Genomic DNA, 21794 nt, shown 5'->3' with positions numbered 1-21794 from the left:
AACAAAATAATAATAGGGACATCCTATTCAATAAATTATTATTATTATCATTATTATTATTATTCCACCCTGTACCACATGGTTGTTTACAGAATAAAATCAAAATATAAAACCACAAAATCCATCATCAAAATAAAAACAACAACCCAATAACACCCAACCCAACCCCCCACTTTTTTTGCTATTTATACCCCACTCATCTGACTGCACTCTGGGCAGCTTCCAACACATATAAAAACATAATAAACATTAAACATTAAGAAACTTCCCTATACAGGGCTGCCTTCAGATGGCTTGGGGGTTGGATAACCCCATACCCTCCAACATTTCTCCAATGGAAATAGGGACGTCCTGAGGAAAAGCTGGACATTCTCGGATCAAATCAGAATCCAGGATGGCTTCTGCACATCTGGAACTGTCCCTGGAAAATAGGGACACTTGGAGGGTCTTGCGCCATGGCCTAAGGCAGGAATGGAAGATAATCGCCTCCCTGCACAATTAAGCCCAATTCCAGTATGATGCAACAGGTTAAATTAGATGGGGGTTTTTTAAGAGCAAAGCACAGATTCTCGTTTTAAGCAGAGCTTCCTGTACCTTAAGAGCATAGGGAGTCAGATGGGAAAGAGAAATGTTTGGACTGGAAAAGTCATAAAGTGGACACAGTGGATGCTAGCCGGCAATGCAGTTGCTTAATATACGGCACTACAGTGGTACCTTGGGTTACATACGCTTCAGGTTACAGTACATACGCTTCAGGTTACAGACTCTGCTAACCCAGAAATAGTGCTTCAGGTTAAGAACTTTGCTTCAGAATGAGAACAGAAATCGTGCTCCGGCGGCACGGAGGCAGCGGGAGGCCCCATTAGCTAAAGTGGTGCTTCAGGTTAAGAACAGTTTCAGGTTAAGAACGGACCTCCGGAACGAATGAAGTACTTAACCCGAGGCACCACTGTACTTAAACAAGGGAAAGGAACCTCTAATTCATTATGTCCAGGAAGGGACTTGACCAGCTTCCATGGCCAAATAATGGTTATTGGAAATCTGCATTTTCATAGTTCTTGCGTTATTTCTTGCAAGAAAAATAGGCGATCTGAGGGGAAAGAAAGGGGAGGATATTTATTTATTTATTCATTTCAACTCTGACTTTCCTTATTGCTAAGAGAAACAAATTATTAACAACATCAGAAGCAAAGTACGTCTCTGTCACAAGAGGGCATTACATCGGAGGACACTGATGAGTTTCACCAATAACTATTTCTGATCAGAATGACAGAAGTCATTTTTCATCCCCACTCTCTCTTTAGCGCTGATTCTCCCAGGGGCTTCTTGGAACCTCCCAGGGTAATTAAATCAGATTCAACATGCAATTATCACTGGGGATGTGGCAGCTCCAGCTGCAATACAGTGGATGCTGGAAGGCGATTGCTAAAGCTGTTTCCTGAGCGAGGAGCTGGGGGGTTAATAGGGCAGCAGGAAGCTAGGGTGGGGAGGAGAATTCCTTGTTTGGAAATTCTCCTGCCTTCAAATACTCTCAAACTGCCAGGAGGACGAGTGTGTGGTTTTTGAGGAGAAGTGTCGCCTTTCCAAGTAAACTCTCTGTTCCCTTTCCTGTCCCTTGTATGTGGGTTTTGGGCAGAAATAAATGCAAACACAAACCGAGTATTTTTGGGAGTAATTTGCGACACACCCTCAAAACAAAGATGCAAAATAACAGGCGAGGACATCTGCAAATAGCTCTGAATCAGCCCGTGAGCCACATGAGACAGAAGAGGGCTGTGGGTCAACGAGAAACCGAACTCTCATTATGAGTTTTCATGCTTTTCTCTTCTCATCTTTTCTGCTCAAACAATTCCGCTCATTAACAGCTGGGTGCTAAAGAGAACTCTAACGAGGATCCAATGGAGCCACGTGTGTATATGTTCTGAAGCTATAGGGAGATCCCTTTTATATCCTGCTAATGTCCATGTCCGAGGATCACTTCAAACGTGAGGCAAAGATGTTCCTGGCATCACAGGGATAAAGGGACCCCTGACCATTAGGTCCAGTTGTGACCGACTCTGGGACTGTGGTGCTCATCTCGATTTACTGGCCGAGGGAGCCGGCGTACAGCTTCCGGGTCATGTGGCCAGCGTGACTAAGCCGCTTCTGGCAAACCAGAGTAGCGCACAGAAACACCGTTTACCTTCCCACCCAAGCGGTACCTATTTATCTACTTGCACTTTGATGTGCTTTCGAACTGCTAGGTTGGCAGAAGCAGGAACCAAGCAACAGGAGCTCACCCCGTCGCAGGGATTCAAACCGCCAACCTTCTGATCGTCAAGCCCAAGAGGCTCAGTGGTTTAACCCACAGTGCCACCCGCGTCCCTCATATCACCTGAAGCTTTTCCTTCTTCTTATCAGAGGGATAAGAAGAAGGAAAAGCTTCAGGTTGCTTGTAAAGGGAGAGAAGCAAGGCTATTGCAGGGGTGGGGGATAGATCCTGTCTCCTGATGTTTTCAGGTGAGGATTTGAAAGTGAAACTGATTCAGTTTAATTGATATTGAATAATTACTTTGCACCTGATCACTCATTTGATCCTGCATAATGAGTGGTCATACCTCTATTCCACTATTGAATGGCCTTCGTTGTGACATATCTCCACCTATCATTTGGCCACGTTCTCCTTCCTTTCCAAGGACTGAACAGTGTAAACTAGCAGGAATTTGCCAAACTTGTGAGTGACAAAATAATAATAATGATCAAGACCTGGAAAATGCACAATTTCAGGCTTACCCTACACACAAAATACCTTTCGGTTTAAATCATCTTTGAAAAGATTATTATCTACCCCCCACCCCAGCCAGCGAGAAGGTGCATTTATAGCTGTTCGTCCCGTGTATATCCTTTTCCAAGTGATTAAAGCTCAATCTCATCTGCCATTCTTCTTCCTAGTAACCCAGGAGAGATCTTTCTAAAGCTTTCTATGGTATGCTCCAGATTTTGTTGCCCTGAATGTTTCAATGCAGCAATGGTCCCTTGACCTGCTCTTTACGCATGGCATGGGTCCTTTTTTAAAGCTAAGTGCATTTTCTTAAGCTGCGGCCACCAGGCGGGAAGGCTGCTTGAAAGGCTGTTTCAAATTAAAACTCATTTCCTTTTGCTCTCCTGTGCAGCTGTGCTGAAGGCATGGGATGGCTCCTAGTAGGCAAGTACTGTCGGTTGCTCAGAGACTACAGTGGTACCTCGGGTTACATACGCTTCACGTTACAGACTCCACCAACCCAGAAATAGTGCTTCAGGTTAAGAACTTTGCTTCAGGATAAGAACAGAAATCGTGCTCCGGCGGCGCAGCAGCAGGAGGAGGCCCCATTAGCTAAAGTGGTGCTTCAGGTTAAGAACAGTTTCAGGTTAAGAATGGACCTCCGGAACAAATTAAGTACTTAACCCGAGGTACCACTGTATTTATGTTTCCAAGTGACCAATACATTGGAATAATACCAAGAATAATAATGCCTGTGTCGTGCACGTCACTGAGATATTCACAACTGCAGTGGTACCTTGGTTTACAGACGCTTCAGGTTACAGATGCTTCAAGTTACAGACTCTGCTAGAGAAATAGTACCTCAGGTTAAGAACTTTGCTTCAGGATGAGAACAGAAATCGCACGATGGCGGCATGGCGGCAGCAGAAGGCCCCATTAGCTAAAGTGGTCTTCAGGTTAAGAACAGTTTCAGATTAAGAACGGACCTCCGGAACAAATTAAGTTCTTAACCCGAGGTACCACTGTACTGAATAAGCTTGATCCAAATGCACTAGGATGCAGAAGGAGCCAAGTCTGAATTCAGCCTTTGAAACCAACTTGTTCTACCAAATGCATCCATCCTCTTCTAAGGCACCCATTGTTGTTTCATAGCTTGATTCACAGAAGTGTCATGTTCGTTAACTGATTTTCGCAGCATGAAGTGATGAGCTGTAAGCCTGAGTGGATCATCGCAAATACAGAAGTTCCATCTCTGGTGCTTTTCAATAGACAGGTCATCGATTCAGCTGCCTGTTCCCATTGCAAAGATTCTCGCTGTAAGGGTTGTAGGCGGATGTGTGAACAAGCCCTTTGAATAACTGCTATGCAGGCCCAACCCAATGAATATTGATTCAGAAGCCGTCCCAGTATGTGCAATGGAGTGGGGGAGTGGGGGGCTTCATCGCAAGCGAGCTCGTATAGGATTGCAATGTACAAAGCCAGTCCTACGCATGTTTACTTGGAAGTTTGTCCCGCTGAGTTCAATGGAACTTACACTCAAGTACGGTAATTGTGTACACAGGGTGCAGCCTCATGTGTCATCTGCATGACTTGGCATTGTCACCAGAGGAAGATATAGTGGTACCTCGGGTTAAGTACTTAATTTGTTCTGGAGGTCCATTCTTAACCTGAAACTGTTCTTAACCTGAAGCACCACTTTAGCTAATGGGGCCTCCTGCTGCCGCCATCGTGCGATTTCTGTTCTCATCCTGAAGCAAAGTTCTTAACCTGAGGTACTATTTCTGGGTTAGCAGAGTCCGTAACCTGAAGCGTATGTAACCCGAGGTACCACTGTACGTTCAGAGAAACACATCTACAACACCTGTTCCTACTCAGATCCCTTTTTATATCATGCATTACAATGCTGCACTGTGAAAACTGTTCCTTTTGTTCTCCCCCTTTTGTTTCCTACATTTTATCGCATTTACAATTCATAAAAAAACACACACCAAACTGTTCTCTTATCCTGCGATTACCAAGCTTATGTAGGGAGCTTTGAATAATTTTGAACATCCAAAGTTTTGTCCATCAGGTCATTCAAATCCATGCTCTTCTTGCCATCTTCCAGGCTGCTGAGATATGTTTTGCTTTTACTTTTTACAGAAGTCACATGTTAACTTGGGGAGGGGGCATTCTAATTCCCTTGAGGCCGGGGGTGCTAACTCCCAGGCTAAAGGACTACAGCCTTATTGTAACCATTCTAGCTTTGGCTGTTGCTCAGAGAGAACCCTACCTGTCATTTCTACTCACTTGAACACCCTATTATTCCGTTTGGATTGAGAGGAGGCCACCGGATATGAGAACAGCTTCCATCAAGTACAATTCTTCCATCAAGAAGAATTGGAACTGAGGAGGGAGCGCTGTTGCTCAATACTAAAAACACATTATCTGCATGCAGAAGGTCTTGGGTTCAGTCCCCGTTTTCCATGCCTGAAATGTGGAGAGTTACTGTCAGTAAATAACAAGAAATAGCCTCACCTATTCTTGTGCCTTCAGTCTTGTGTAAAAAGAAGGAGCTGAAGCTTTTCACAACAAGGAAGGAAATGTTGTCACCTGGTAATCCTTGCACATCATCACTGCTGTTCAAACGAGGGCATTTTTTTTCAGGCAGAACTCGCTGGAACTCAGTTCCAGCCTTTCTCAGGTGGGCGCCATTGCCATTATAGGAGAAAAAGGGAGTTCCGGCACCTCTTTTTCTAGGAAAACAGCACTGGTTAAAACCCACAACTACTGTGAAAACAAAATTAAAAAATTCCTTCCAGTAGCACCTTAAAGGCCAACTGAGTTAGTTCTTGGTATGAGCTTTCGTGTGCATGCACACTTCTTCAGATACACACAAGGAATTTTTTTATTTTGTTTTGACTATGGCAGACCAACACGGCTACCTATCTGTAACTACAACTACTGTGGTTGTCTTAAAAGTTATCAACCCTACAGAGGCTGGTTATTGCTTGGTTAATACAGAGATGTAAATTGTAATGCAAGTCTTATGTGATAGATGGGTAATGCTACCACCCAAAATTTAGGAAGTGGAGTGAACCTGAATGGTATACAGACCCAGTGCTGGATTTACGTATAAGCTAAACAAGCTATAGCTTAGGGCCCCACTCTCTTGGGGCCCCCAAAAAAATTTAAAGGAAAAAAAACCTGGATGTACATTTCCAAAATATAAGATAAAAACAAATCAAACAAAACCTACATACAGCAACAGTGTTTTGTGTTGCATAGGCTCCTATGATGTAAGTAATGGGCCCCACCTGCTAGCCTGCTCCCTAAAATATCACTGGTTTGCTCATTTCTATATACAGTGGTACCTCGGGTTACATACGCTTCAGGTTACACACTCCGCTAACCCAGAAATAGTACCTTGGGTTAAGAACTTTGCTTCAGGATGAGAACAGAAATCGTGCTCCAGCGGCGCAGCAGCAGCAGGAGGCCCCATTAGCTAAAGTGGTGTTTCAGGTTAAGAACGGACCTCCAGAACGAATTAAGTACTTAACCCGAGGTACTACTGTATAGGGTGCCTACATTCTGGTTGCACGGCAACAAGTGCAAATGGCTTTAAGTCAATTTAAGTCCTATTAAGTCCATAAATTATCATATAGCATATATTCAACACAAAAAGCAACAATTTGTTGTTGACAAAGGACAGCTGGACATATAAAGAGCCCCATTACCTTCAGTTGGGACGTGGGTGGCACTGTGGTCTAAACCACTGAGCCTAGGGCTTGCTGATCAGAAGGTCGGCAGTACAAATCCCTGCAACGAGGTGAGCTCCCGTTGCTCGGTCCCTGCTCCTACCAACCTAGCAGTTCTAAAGCATATCAAAGTGCAAGTAGATAAATAGGTACTGCTCTGGCGGGAAGGTAAACGGTGTTTCCGTGCGCTGCTCTGGTTCGCCAGAAGCAGCTTAGTCATACTGGCCCTATGACCTGGAAAAACTGTCTGCAGACAGACGTCGGCTCCCTCGGCCAGTAAAGCAAGATGAGTGCCGCAACCCCAGAGTCGTTCAAGACTGGACTTAACTGTCGGGGACCTTTACCTTTTAATGTTTGATGAATTACTGTATTTTAATATTTTGTTGGAAGCTGCCCAGAGTGGCTGGGGAAGCCCAGTCAGATGGGTGGGGTATAAATAAATTATTATTATTATTATTATTATTATTATTATTATTATTATTTACCTTTTACCTTCAGTAGCTTAGGACCTCATCAAACCTAAATCCGGCCCTGCACAGACCTCTAGATTGCATAGGTGGAATAAAGCTTTATACTGGCTGCTCTTTTCATCACTTTTTTATGTTCCTTTAAAATGAACGGGGGACCCATGGCCATCCAAAACATTGTTGGACTCCCGTAAACATCAACCCCAGCCAGCATGGCCAATGGTCAAGGGTGATGGGAGCTGCGGAAGGTACCAGGCTGGCTGTCCCAGCTTTAAAACGATCTCAAATATGAAACAACAAATACAATGTTGATTTAAAATATCTTAGGAGTGCAATTAACATGGGATAATAATTCCCTGTTTCATTAGTCTTCCAGTGGGTTGGAATTCACAGTTAGGTTGCATCCCAATCTAGGGTGGGGTAACACAAACACACTGCTATCTTTTCCTGTCTCTTAAGTAAAACAGGCATAGCTGTCAACTTTTCCCTTTTCTTGCGAGGAATCCTATTTGGAATAATGGAATTTCCCTTTAAAAAAGGGAAATGTTGACAGCTATGAAAACAGGAAGAGGAAGAGGAAGAAACAACCACTTGGAAGTGTAACCTGAAGTGTAAAAGAGGCCAGAGCTCTTTTATTTTTGATTATTGTATAATGGAAGAAACTGGTGGATCCATTTCTGTATCACAAAACTGTTAGAAAATGAAGCTTAATTGGTTTACGACCCCAATTAGCTGCAGTTTATAGCTGTCTTCGGTCCGGCACGTTTCCCTCAACGCAGACCCTTCGTTCCGCCACGAAAGTGCAGAGTAACACAGCGGAGAAAACTGTTGCTTCAGATCCATTAGCCTTTATTACAGCAGAATATTTACAGCTCAACATTTCTTATATTTCCCTGGACTGCAAGCATTCATGGCTGCCTCTGCGTCCGTCTCTCTCAGGCAGCAGACACACACAACTCCTCCCATCTTCCAAACCTTCGAAACCTGACGTCAGAATGTGAGGCGTCGCTCAGAACATCTTAACCCTGTAAGTTCTGAATCACAACACCCCCTCTCGCCGAGCATTCTGACGAGACCTGTGGATGTACCTTTGCAGATCTCTGTGAGATCAATTCCTTCCCCAATGCCTTGCGCCCCCTCCTGGCATTCCTGTCAGGCATCTGTGGAACATCCTCACAACTCTCAGATTCGCATTGTGCGAAACTTACCCACGCACCTGTGGCCTGATACCTTTCAGGTGGAATACCTTTCGTTGTGCGACTGGACCGCCTGGGCACAAACTCAGGCACTTCCTCTGACTCACTGTGGTCAGCAGGTGTGTCCTCTGCATCCCGGGATTCCCCCTCTGACTTAAAGCGTCTTCGAATCCTTTGCATTACGCTAACAGGAGAACTAGGCTCACTCTTGGGCTCTCTTTTTACAACTTGTGGAGATGCCCCATCCTGCTCCTGACTTTGGTCAGTGAGCTGATCGTCATCAGCAGACTCAGCCTCTCCTTCCTCCTCATCAGAACCTTCCTGCTCTGAATCAGAAAGACATTCTGAGAGAACATCACGCCTGGCAGGAGTCTTTGACCTTTCATCCTGCTCATAGAACTCAGCGTGTTTACTGATCAGCAGCTTACTCTGATCACCTTCTGGATATGCAAACCGCCATGCACGAGCCGCTGGCTCATACCCACAGAAGATCATTTTCTGGAACTTGGGTCCATCTGGCCCTTGCAAAGCCTTAGGCAGCGGCACAGAAGCAACCGACCCAAACGAACGCAGAAAGTGAATCTGGGGTTTCTTGCCATGCAACATAGAATAAGGTGTGTTACCTACCATTGAATTGTAGATCCGATTCCAGGTGAAGCACACATACCTGACCGCCTCCAACCAAAACCTTGGAGGTAACCCAGAGTCTGTCAGCATCACCTGTGTAGCCTTAACCAGAGCTTCACTTCTGAGCTCTGCCACCCCCCTCTGTTGAGGAGAAGTCACTGTGTGACGTATCCCTTTCTTGTGAAAGAACTTCTGCAAAGCAGACCCAGTAAACCTCGCACCTCTGTCACTAGCGACTGCTTGCACTTTGGTGGAGAACCTTAGTTCCACCTCCTCAATCCAACTTCTAATCAGCTGTGCTGCATCTTCCTTGGATTTGAGACCATGTGTCCAGGTGTTCTGCGAAAAATCATCCTGCAGCGTCAGCAGAAACCTGGCCCCTCCCAAACTTGACTTTTTCATGGGACCCAACAGATCTATGTGCACAAGATCAAAAGGTTTTGTGGTTACCCTCTCCACCTTTGGGTAACTGCACCCTTTTACCTTTGCCTGTCTGCAAGTGTCACAACCTATGGCACTTCCACATTCTTTAATTTTACAACCTTTAGCGACCTCAGGTAGAGCCTGCAGTTCTTCTAGAGAACCCTGAGCTGTCTTCCTGTGCCAAACACAAGCACATGAGACATGAGTGGGAACTGTAGCACGCAGAGCTTGTGCTCTCTCAACCTTCCCCTCACCCTTCAGAGACGTTTTAAGAATGAAGAGATCATTCTGTCCCTTTTTAACTTTGACAAGCTGCTTTCCCCCCTTGGAGATTGTGCAGAAAGCATTCTCAAAAGAAACCTTAAACCCCTTTTTTAACAAATAAGGCACAGACAAAATACAGTGTTGCATTCCTGGCACAATGCAAACTTCCATCTGCTCCTGCAAAACAGAAAAAAAGACATTTGCAACGTTAGTTACATTTTTCTTTTCTCCACTAGCGAACTGAACAGTTTTTCCAGCCGGAATTGCTGTGCAATTCCACGTCTCGACAGCAGGGGTCTCTGGAATCAGGTTGCGGTTAGCTCCTGAGTCGATGACAAAGCATAGGTCATTGTCTCTCTCAGAGCTGTTCTCAAACATCGCCATAACCTGTTAGAAAATGAAGCTTAATTGGTTTACGACCCCAATTAGCTGCAGTTTATAGCTGTCTTCGGTCCGGCACGTTTCCCTCAATGCAGACCCTTCGTTCCGCCACGAAAGTGCAGAGTAACACAGCGGAGAAAACTGTTGCTTCAGATCCATTAGCCTTTATTACAGCAGAATATTTACAGCTCAACATTTCTTATATTTCCCTGGACTGCAAGCATTCATGGCTGCCTCTGCGTCCGTCTCTCTCAGGCAGCAGACACACACAACTCCTCCCATCTTCCAAACCTTCGAAACCTGACGTCAGAATGTGAGGCGTCGCTCAGAACATCTTAACCCTGTAACCCTGCCCAAACTCTCTCTCTTGGACCCGGCCCCCCCTAAAAAGAGGAAAGAGTTGGAAACAACTAAAAGCAGGTCATATATTGCAGTTTTTGGTTAAAGTTGGAGGGTGTTTGAAAAGATTTCTGGTGTTTAAAAAAAGGAAGAAGAAAAGTGGGTACCACCCCTAGAAAAATAACCAGAATTATTCAGGATGTCTCTGCAACTTTTGAGTTGGAATATAAATGGCTGCAACATTCCGGAAAAAAGGAGGAAAATTTTTCATATATTAAAAAAGGAACAACTGGACATAATTTGCTTACAAGAAACACATGTGACTAGGCTCCACAGAAAAGTATTAATAAACAAAAGACTTGGCCAGGAATTTATATCTTCAGACAAAGTAAAGAAGAGAGGTGTGGTGATATATGCAAAAGAGAGCCTGTCACCTAAATTTTTATTTAAAGATGAACATGGAAGAATTTTGGCAATCGAAATACAACATCAAGGAGAAAAGATTCTGATATTAGGAATTTATGCACCAAATGAAGGGAAATCGGAATTTTTCAAGAAGTTGCATGAGACCATGCTGGATTATCTGGACTATGACAACATCATTATGATGGGAGATATGAACGGGGTCGTATCAACTAACATGGATAAGTCACAAAGCCAAAATGTTACAAAAGATGGCAGACTACCAAAGACCTTTTTTGAAGTGACAGACAATATGGACTGGATTGACATTTGGAGAACGAAGAACCCCTTGGGAAAAGAAGGAACATTTTTCTCTGAAGCCCAGCTGACTTGGACAAGAATCGCCCAAATATGGATAACTAGAGGTCTGGCACCCAAGGTCAGAAAGGTGGAAATCTGCCCAAAGACCTGCTCCGACCATAACGCACTGAAAATGGACATGAAACTATTACCAACCGGCTCCTTTAGATGGAAGATGAATGACAATTTGCTCAGAGATCAGGAGACTATTAAGAAGGCCCAGAAAGCATTGAAGGATTACTTTGAGATAAATATGAACACTACGGTGGAAAAAAGAATTATTTGGGACGCAAGTAAAGCTGTGATGAGGGGGTTCTTGATACAACAGAATGCTGTAAGGAAGAGGATACAAAACGACAGAAAAGACAAGATTTTGGAGAAAATAGAAGAAAAGTGTTCAAAGACCTTACAGTCTTGTAGTATATGAGTAGATTTGATTAACTTATAATATATAACTTTGCTGTTTCCTATTCGAGTTAAGAACTTTCAGGGGAATGTGCCATCTGGCCCTGGCGATTTCTTACGATTTAGCTTGCAGATTAGTTCTAAAAATACTTTGTCATTTTTCTTTGACGCTGTTCTGATTTATTGCCTTGGGAAAAAAATAAGTTCAGGTGTAGATATCTCACCCAACATCTTCTGCAGTAAAGACAGATGTAAAGAATTCATTGACATGCCTTAGCAATTTCCCTGTCTTCCCTGAGTGCTCCTGTTACGTCTTTGTCATCTAGGAGCTCACTGCCTGTCTGGCTGGCTTCCTGCTCCTGATGTATTTAAAGAATTTTTGTATGATGAGGTGCAATACATATATATAGCAATTCGTTCTTCAAAAGCCTCCCTGATTGTAGCCTTGCATATAATTTATCCAAGTTTGTGCAATGCTCTTTACCTAGGCAAAACTTTCAGTTTTGAAAGGAATTCACTTTGACTTTATGACTCCCCCCCCCCCCCCATGTTGGCATTTTGGGGGCTATGCTTGTTGGGTTTTTGAGCAATGATAGAGACAGGGCTATTTTCCCCAGCCAGAACTCACTGGAACTCAGTTCCAGCACCTCTCAGGTGGGCAACATTGCTATTATAAGAGAACAAGGGAGGCGTTCACGGTGAGTTCTGGCACCTCTTTTCTCCAAAAAATAGAACTGGATAGAGAGATCGTGAAAAAATAGTCTATTTATACCATTATTTTTAATAACCTCCTTTCTGCCTTTAACTGTATTTTTCACTCTCAAGTAATTAAAAAAACACACATAAGGGATGAGTAGATTTTCCATGTTCTGATTTAAGTAGGTTGACGCTGCAAATAGCTTTCCTTTGCGCCAGGGAAGGGAAGCCTGTAGCCTTGGGCTATAGCATTTGTTTGCATGCAGAAGATCCCAGATTGAATCTGCAGTCTCTTCAGATGTCCCTGAAACCTAAGAGACCTACGGTTGGGATCTTGGTCTGACTTGGCATAAGGCTGCTTCCTATGCCCTTAAGGACAGTCTCACTATCATTCAATCTGAAGGAAGGGCTGTAGCTCAGCTGTCTGACTCAATAGAAGTGCCCCATGCTCCATTGACTACAACTCCCAGGATAGACGGTGAGCAGGGAAGCCAGTAGCTGGAGTCCAAGATAACCGGAGGACCACAGGTTCCTCTCCCTGCTGTAAAAAGATATGCAGACAATGAGGTTTGCTTTGCCGTTTCTGCTTCTTTTGAGGCAGGCCAAGGTCAGTTCCCTCAATTTCCCTCCAAGAGCATAGAAGCCAACTTCTAGGGGCTAAGGTCCCTTTAAAAAGGTAAAGGATCCCTGATTGTTAAGTCGAGTCGCAGATGACTCTGGGGTTGCGGCGCTCTTCTCGCTTCAGGCCAAGGGAGCTGGTGTACAGCTTCCGAGTCATGTGGCCAGCATGACTAAGCCGCTTCTGGCGAAGCAGAGCAGCGCACTGAAACGGCATTTACCTTCCCGCTGGAGCGGTACCTATTTACCTACTTGCACTTTGACGTGCTTTCGAACTGCTAGGTTAGCAGGAGCAGGGACCGAACAACGGGATCTCACCCCGTCGCAGGGATTCGAACCGCCGACCTTCTGATCGTCAAGCCGAAGAGGCTCAGTGGTTTAGAGCGCCACCCGCGTCCTTCACCCCACCAATGAAATATTTGATAAGGTTCCCCCCCCCCGCCAGGTGATGGGCATTGCCATTCAAATGATGTGCGTGTACCACATCTTACTTGGGACCCCCTATTTCAAGTTGTCACCCCTGTCTCCAGTTATGAGGGCTTGCGATTCCAGTACAATGGTCCCTCAGGTTGAGAACTTAATTTGTTCTGGAGGTCCGTTCTTATGCTGAAACTGTTCTTAACCTGAAGCACCACTTTAGCTAATGGGGCCTCCCGCTGCTGCCGCGCCACCACTGTGTGATTTCTGTTCTCATCCTGAAGCAAAGTTCTTGACCCGAGGTACTATTTCTGGGTTAGCGGAGTCTGTAACCTGAAGCATCTGTAACCTGAAGCGTATATAACCTGAAGTACCACTGTACTTAACTACATGCCCAAGGTCCATGTTGTAAAAGGCGTGTAAAACATTTGCAACAGCGTGTTCCCCTGAAAGAGTTTCTGGATCCATTTTGCGAAACTGGGGGAGGAGGGGGTGGGGCAGGGAGAGACACAGACAGGGGTGTCTACAAAAGACAGTAAATCCGGATTATTTTTTTGATCCGTGTTAAAACAAAACCAAAACAACATCTTAACCTACCCACCCCCGGAGGCAGGGATGCCAGCACAGCACATCTTCTCCGCGCATCCCTCTCAGGATCGCGCCCTTCCTGCGCACAGAAGTCGCGCCCGCGCCTGGGTCTTTTCAGAGGGAGCTTCTCATATCCCCGAAGGCGGAGGAAAGGAAGGCTGTGGCCTCCGGTTCGCGCAGAGCGGAGGCTTTTCGTGCCCAGCCTTCAACGCCGCCCTGTTGAGCTACGCTCAGCCAGCCGCCAGTCCTGCCTGGCGCGCACCGGGCGCTCTGGGAGCCGGCGTCGGTCACCAGGTGGCGCTGCCGGCCTCCCTCTTTCTCCGCCTACCCCGGGCTGAGGCTGCCGCCGCCGCCGCCGCTACTGCTGGCGGCTCTACTGCTGCCAGATCTTTGGCTCACTCCGCTGCTGCCGAGCCGAGGAGCGGGAGGGCGGCAGCAGCAGCAGCAGCAGCAGCAGCAGCAGAGCCGCTGGAGGAGCCGGCGTGCCCCCCGCAAGAGAGGCGCGTCGCGGCTGCCCTTGGAGACCCGTCGCCGCCAGCTCGCCTTCCGCCTTTCAGCCGGCGCTTGGGGTGGGTGGGGGTGCTGTGGGAGGCGGACACGTTCAGGAGAGAGAGACACAAGCCGCTGCCTCCGGCCATGGAGAAGAAGACCGCTGGCCTGGCGAGCTGAGCGAGGGGGAAATCGGGGAGGAGAGAACCCCGGACCCCCACCCCAGTCCGGACCCTCCCCCTCCGCGAAACTTTCCCACCCGTTTTGAAGCCCGCCGCAGTGCCTACCGAGAGAAAACTTCGCGCCGTCTGGGATTCGCGTGTCTGAGTCTGAGTCGATCCCTCCCCCTTTCTTCTCGTGACTCCACGAGTCGATCGTTGCCTTTGCAGGGATCGATCTCCGTAGCCTTGAAGTAATGTTTTGAGAAGCCCGGAGCTCGGAGCAGTTCCTGGAAACCTCCCCCCACCCACTCCATCTTTTCTCCCCTGCAAAGGTTTCCTCCTCCTTCCCCCCCCCCTCCACCCTGTTGAGCTTCCACGAGATCCAGGGAGCCGAGCGTCGTCCGCTCTTTCCGCGCTGCTGCTGCTGCGACCCCGGCGGAGAAGGGCAAGAATTTGCAACAGCTCCGAAGTCCGACGAGGCGCGCCTGTGGGCGCCTTGCCTGCCAAACTCTCTCTGTGCTTCCTCGCCCGCCGAACCCCCTGGAGGATGGAGGTGGTGGCTGCGTTGCAGCGGACTTCACAATTCCCCGTTCCCCTGTAGACTTTTTTTTTTTAAGAGTTGATCCTGGGGCGGGATGTTTCAATTGGATATAATTGCTGCCTCCCTGTTTGCTTTTTCAATGTGCCCTGGAGGACGAAGTGGCTTTCTCTAAGGTCTGGCCGAGAAGATCGTTATCAAAACGGAAGAAGAGCGGAGGGAATCCCCTCTCCCCTGCGCGGTTCTTCCTGGGATCCGGCAGCAGGCGTAAGGGATATTAGATACAGTACAGAACAAACAAACAAAAACCCGCTCCAGCAGAAGTTCTCTTCCTTGCAAAGCTTCTCTGGTAACCATGGCTGGGATTGGCAAACGCTGGGAGATAATGTGCTGCGTGATCGTCGTGCTTCTGGGCAGCCCTGCAGCCACAGCCCAAGGTAAATCGAGGAGGGGGTTGCTTACGAAGCCCCCTGCCCGCCTTCAATGGCTTGTATGTGTGGTTTGGGGGGGGGCGCTGGACGGTGCAACGGAGATATATGGGCGCGCGGCAAAATCTGGATATTTAGCTCCTAGTAGCTGCTGGATAGCAAGACCCGCACTTCGCGTTGAGGGTTGTGCATGACTTTTTTGGGTTGATGGAAGTTGAACAACTCAACCACAGGCTAAGGAGAGCCTGTTAAATGGAAAGGGGCGGCGGCGGGGGGGGGGGGTAAGAGATTGGCAGAGAGAAAGAGGGGGCGAAATCCTCTGCTTTTTTCTTCTTAGTTGGGCAATGGAGACTTTTCTTCAATTCGGTCCGATCTGTGCTTTGGTTAGTCAGGAGGAGGTTGACGGCGGCGGGGGGGGGGGTTGTTTTGTTGTGGATGCCGGGAGACACGGCTTTGGATAAGTTTACGTCTGGTCGGTTTGCCGGACTGAAATGCCTGTTCAAAAGTAATCAAGAGATCAAAGCGGAGTGGGAAGGAGGGAGTCGTAGACGAGGAGAGGCAGGCAGGCGCTGGAGATTTGAGGGAGATAAAAAGAAAGGCTTTAAAGAGGAGGGGGAAAAGGAGGAGGGCCTCCTGTTGAAGGGCACTTTCTGTATTCTCTGCTGGGGGGCGGCGGCGGCGGAATTCACCGCGCGATCCTAACTCGACCCTTCTCATTTAAGAAGTGGGGCTCGATCCCTAGCAAGTGGGAAAGAAACGAGCTTTCAGCCCCAAGACAAGTCCGGTGGGGCTTGCCTTCCAGCGCAGCCGTTTCTTTTCAAAACGCAAAGGATCGGAATGCGCGCCCGTCTGGGTTGCGCGCCCAGGAAGAAGCCTGCGGGGCGAGGTTTCCCCAAAGCACCGCCGGCCCCTCTCCAAGCTCGGGCTGGCCGCCGGTGACCCCGGCTTCTCCTTCGCGCGGCCAAAAGGCTTGAATGTTCCTTGGAGAGGGCTGCGCGTGTCTCCCTTTCGGCGTGCGTTTTGTGTGTGTGTGTCGTGCACAGCCCAGTGCAAAGCAGGCTGCCTGAGATACCCAGAGAACTTCCGGGGGAGAAGAATGCAACACGTGGGGCAGACCTAAAAGAAAAGAAAGAGAAGAGAAGGAGAGAGAGCTCCCTCCTTCTCTCTCTGTCACCACAAAAGAAAATACTGCCTTGGGTGGTTTTTTTTCCAGAATAAACCTTCCCTCAAGCTGAGGGGGGAAATGAATTGTGCGGCGACTCTGAGGAAATAATAACAATACGGCGACTTCTCCAGGCTCCCTCTCGCGCGCCAGCCTTTTATTTTTTAAAGGCTAGATGGAGAGGGTGACCTCTTTTCTTGCACAGCCTGTTGTCTCGCGATAAGGGCTTCTCTCTCCAAAGCTGCTTACAGGTGGGCAGGCTTTTCAAAGCGCGCAGAGGCGAAGCGGGGACCGTAGGGCAGCCGTCAAGTGTCGTCGGCGTCGTCCCGGCGCCAAAGCAACTCATTCTCTCCTCTCAGCCCCCCCCCCCCGCCATTTCACGTCCAGCCTCGTTTGCTGTGTGTGACTTCATTGGTCAGAGTAACCCGGCGTAGCGAAATTCCCGCGCGCCTGGCATTCCAACTGAGGCGGGGAGGGGCGGGCAGAGTGAGGGACTGATTTAAGACAATGGCCGCCACATGCCATTCTTTTCCCATGCCTCAGGAAAGGGTTAATCCTCCTGCAACCCAGGAAAAGCTGGGTTGTCCTAGCAGCCGTTCTTCTCGTTCTGCCTTGTTATAAAAGCACCAATTTGTCCAAAAAACTAAAAAAAAAAAAAATCCTTTAAACGCCCTGGTTCACAGATGGGGGGGCGTTGATGAAAGAAAGCAGACGGTTTTTGGACGATTTGCAAAGAAGAAAAAAGCGAATGATGGGAGACCAACAGCAACAAGGAAAAGTTGCTGAGGGGATTAAAAACTAGGGTTGTTTGAGGAGGTGTTTTGTTGTGGTCTGGAGAATTCAATCAGTTGCCCTAGAATAGTGTTCCCACTTGGTCTACCTGTTGCCTGTAGCTGTTCGTTTTTTTCTCCTTTCCTTCCCCCTCTTTTTTCTTTTTCTTTTACCACAGTCTCAGGACTCTTGAAAAAGTTTCAGAAGCTTCCTGAACTTCCCTTTCCCCTCCTCCATCCGTGGGCTGATCCAATATTTGGTTAGTTATCCAAACGGCAAATGACTGGCGCAGGTTTTACAGCCCGCCTGTATAATATCTCACCCAGGCACCTTCCTCTTGCCTCCTTTTCTATCTCTTGACCTGTTAAGATAACAATACCAGCCAGGAGAGATTTATGGTCAAGAGGCAGGATGCAATGGCCGGCTGAACCCATAGAGGCTGGCGATAGCTCCTTGGGGCTGCCGAGGGAAATGAAGTGGGGGCGAGATGGGCGGCAGTTCCAGGGTTCAACTTGATTTATTTTCTCCCGAGGCTGGCAGTCGGGTGATGGCAGCAAAAGGATGTGTTGTGGAAGCTAATGCGAAGGGCACATAACTGCTTCCCTGTGCTTCTGCTCTCGAGCAAAAAAAACCCCACACCTGGCTGTGTGGATTGGGGGGAGTATGATGGACTGGTGGGATTTGCAGATTGGATGCTGCGTAATCATCTCTGGGTGGAAGAGGCAAAACCCCCCACTGGATTTATTCCCTCAAACAGTACACTTAGATGTTAGCCCTCTTTGGGTTGAACTAGAGTATATCCTTCAGCTAAACACATTTTTGTCAGCTTCTGGGGCTTGGTTGGTTTGCTTCAGCCACCAGTTGCTAAAATCTTAACGTTCCCTCGCATCCACTATTCTCAATTTCCTCCCGTCCAGTTTCCCCTCTCTGCAGAGCTGTTGGAACCTGGCTGTGTTAAACCCACTTAACGTGAATCAAATGAAAAGTTTGCCATTAGAAAAAAGGTCGTTGGCGAGTACCCTTTCATGACAGGCCATGGTCTGCGAGTGCCACAAGCCAGCGCAGGACCATGCGATAAGCTAATTGCCTCCGGGATGCTTATGTGCTGTGCAGACTATTTTCAGCCACTTCTGTTATCTGAACGTGATACATAAATAGACTCCCTCTTTAGGCAGAGAGCATTGATCTGGATGCACCAGCCAACGTAAGCTCTTGGAAACTCTAAACTACCTGAAAGGGCAAGAGGAGGGATGTGTGATGATGCCAAGGAAGAGGGGGAAAGTGCTTTCTTTTTATAGTAGACTTTGGGGATGCAAAAGGGTTTCTTAATACCACACATTAGGCTTGTGGTATTGGCATCTTCCATGATTACTGTGGGCTGAATGCAATACTTTTAAAAAATTACCCAAATTTATTAAACCACTACTTGATACATTGTGCAAGCACAAGTACGGTGGGCAGCTTCTATATCTTCTGCATTTCTTCGCCACCCCATTCCCTAGTGACCCCTAGGGACCATGTGTAGCTGTCAAAATGCATGGTGATGCTCGTCCAATCTTGCCTTTAAAAGTCTGGGGCACTTTGTGCCAAAACAGGAACTAAAAGAATGTCAGTCTTAACTTCAATAGGTGGATAACGCCACTGAGGCTCAATAGGATGCTGTTATGTGACAATAGGTTTGCCAGCGTGTATACGTATATGTATATGTACTGAATTTGTATATGTATATGTGTGTGTCCTAGTCCTATGAGCTGCACTAATTGGCAGGTTGCAATGCTTATGTCATGGGAAGCTTGACTTGCTGACACAACAGCCAGTTGACCTAAAGAAAAATCACAGGAGCACAACGTACCGGTAAGTTTGGCCTGTGTTTCTCTGGTCAGCTGGGAACCCTAAATCTCCAGTTTGTAAAGGACCAGGAAGCAGATGATGGGAGAAGGCCCTTTTCTGCCTGAGACTCTGGGGGAGCTGCTATCTGAGTAGACAGCATTGGGAAGATTGGAAATGTAGTCTGACCTGATGTAAGGCAGCTTCTTGTTCCCTGTTGCAAGGCCTAAACGAAAGGCACATGTGGGTGTGGCCATTTGCACTACATTGCTTTCCGTGAAGTGCACACTGGCCTACTGTCAGGACTTGTTGGACGCAGAGGAATGGTGGGAGGAAGGAGTCGGGGAACCACTAAGGGAAGAAGGCTCAGAGCCTTGGGAGTGGTGGCAGAACAGCGATGGGTGGTCAATTGGCGGGAGAAGAAGAGAGAGAAGACTGGGAAGAGGATGTGACAAAAGCTGAAGGGTTAACAGAGCTTAGGGAGCTGGGAAAGTGCTGTCAAGTGGGAGGAGGCAGAGATGAGTCAGGCTGATGAAGAGTCTTGGGTGTCTCTCCTTCCAGCTGTGACAAGCTCCCCTCCCCTCTTTCTCCCAGGATCAAGAGAGGCATGAAGAGAGGTTGGAGATGCCCAGACGCAGTCTCCGATTGCTTGGAAAAAGCCCTGGAGGGGAGGGGACTTAGATGGCTGTGGGGAGGGAGGCAGAGACTTCCAATCCCACCAACTGGTTTTTCATGGAGCAAGACCACCAGGAATGAGCTGCTGTGCTCCTTAGGCTTGACTCTCTGCCAAGTATGTGGAGATCGTGCTTTTGCTAATAAAGAGTTAACTCCAAATTTGAACTGTGTGATGACTGACCAGCAGGCTCTGTGACACCTACAGAGATGGATCGTAGGTTAGCGGTAGAGCATACTGTTTGCTTGCAAAAGGTGCTTGGGGACCAGGGCTGGGGAACTCTTTCTAGGTCTGAGGATGTGGGAGCCATGTGATGATTAGCAAATGTCTAGTCGTGCACACTTCGGCACACGTAGCACCAGTTTGGTAGAAAGCTTAACAAAATCTTCAGGAGGCACACCAAATCTTCAAGAGGAGGAACAGTTCTTTGCCTAGTAGCTGTGTATGCTGCCCCCTCTAGGTTGCAGATAAAGGAATATCTGTGTTCATAATGACAAGAATTACTGCCACATTTAGTGACGCTGATGTTGAGGTCAAAACCATTTTTGTCGCACATGTTGTTTGCTGCACAGATGCACAGAGTGAAAGGCAGCCTTGCTTTGAAAGGGCTTGACAGGCTAAATGTGAGAGAGAGACTAGCTAGAGGTGAAAATAAAACTGCATCCACAGTTCAGTGGCAAATGTGGAAATCTAGTCCTGTTCCAGTGACGTAGAATCGTAGAGGATCATCTAGTCAAGAATGCAGGAACATGCAGCTTGTCCCATGTGGGGATCGAATCTGCAACCTTGGCATTATCAGCACCGTGGCCAATGAGTGCCTCATTATCGGTGCCAGAAACCCTCTTAGAACACTGGGGTGCCAGTGGGTCCATTCCAGGATGGGGAGTAAACCACCCCCCCCCGGCATGGAGTAATGGTTCACATACAGTGGTACCTCGGGTTAAGAACTTACTTCGTTCTGTTCTTAACCTGAAGCACCACTTTAGCTAATGGGGCCTCCCGTTGCCGCTGCGCCGTCACTGCACGATTTCTGTTCTCATCCTGAAGCAAAGTTCTTAACCCAAGGTAATATTTCTGGGTTAGCGGAGTCTGTAACCTGAAGCGTCTGTAACCTGAGGTACCACTGTATCTCTGCATTCAAGTCAGGAAGCTTTCTAGCCTGAACCTTATCATCTGTCCCTTTGCTGCAGGGGTGGCATTATGTCTTTGGAAACATTGCCCAAGCAGTGAGGCAGCATTTGTGACTGTGGAGGAGCCTGCGACTCTTTCCTTCAGGTACCTAATATCCAAGGTGCATATCACAATGTATTCTCTCTCTCTCTCCTCTGAATTTATAGCCATTGTTTTCAGCAGCTGACGAAGCCAAAGCCTTCTCGGTGCCCCTGGCTCTTAATGCTGCCTCTTCTTTGCACCTAGCCTATAATTTCTCAGTAATTAAGTCCAGAACATAACAGATAAACTCGCAGTATATTATCCAGAAGGGCCCCTGTGTCAGAAACTGTGACGGTCTCTTTGATTGATTCACTTGCGCTCGCTGAGTTCCTCTTCTCCTTGTCTCCGAGTTTCTGTCTCCTGGGCTCCCTTGCATTGTGTTTGCTCTCAGGCATCAGAAGCTATTACGGCCTGCGTTATGAACTTTCCCCAATTTATTTCGTAAACTCCTGCCTCTGTTGTCTTTGTTTAAAAAACTGTAGTGTGTGTTTCACTGAAATACTCTGTGTGTGTGTCGGCCAAGGGAAGGAGAATTAGCACAAGGTTATCCACTTGAATTTCTTGTTGACTGTTGAATGAATCGGGTTTCGTAACTGTAATGCAGTACCATTTCATGGTATGTTTCCTGCAATTAAAAAACCCCACACACTTAAAATATGCAGAAGAGATGGGCAAAAAAGGAGGCAGCAGTAAGGATAACCTAGTAAAAAAAAGCTGTGGTCTAAAATATTGTACTTTTACTATTAGATTCTTGAATTATTTGGAGACTTATGGTGCAATCTTATACACCAGCGATAGCCAACTTGGTACTACTTCGCTCATCTCTGATCATCGGATATTACTGGCTGGTGCTGAAGGAAGTTTGATGTCCAG

General features: G+C 47.3%; 1 protein-coding gene and 1 long non-coding RNA gene across 9 annotated transcripts in view; one reads left to right on the top strand and one right to left on the bottom strand.

Moving 5' to 3' along the window:
* Positions 1-796: 796 nt before the first annotated feature.
* On the bottom strand, positions 797-14522 carry LOC307210146. The gene is made up of 3 exons (XR_013835872.1): positions 14437-14522; positions 5258-5475; positions 797-1090 (listed from the first exon to the last, which is right to left on the bottom strand). It is a non-coding gene; the product is annotated as an uncharacterized lncRNA (long non-coding RNA).
* A 216-nt stretch (positions 14523-14738) lies between these two features.
* Positions 14739-21794, top strand: part of SDK2 (sidekick cell adhesion molecule 2) — a 337529-nt gene continuing 330473 nt past the window's right edge. For 4 of the 8 annotated variants that reach the window (XM_079965327.1, XM_079965322.1, XM_079965324.1 and 1 more), the window contains exon 1: positions 14739-15285. In XM_079965327.1, the coding sequence (XP_079821453.1) occupies positions 15204-15285 (82 nt within the window). In that variant the 5' untranslated portion in view covers positions 14739-15203. The remainder of the gene's footprint in view (positions 15286-21794) is intronic. The other 4 variants (XM_079965329.1, XM_079965328.1, XM_079965325.1 and 1 more) reach the window with 1 other exon arrangement.

Source organism: Podarcis cretensis (assembly GCF_951804945.1).
Source record: "Podarcis cretensis genome assembly, chromosome: 2".
NCBI classification, from domain to species: domain Eukaryota; kingdom Metazoa; phylum Chordata; class Lepidosauria; order Squamata; family Lacertidae; genus Podarcis; species Podarcis cretensis.
Note: the sequence above shows the minus strand (reverse complement) of the source record. Positions and strands in the feature narration are given on the sequence as shown.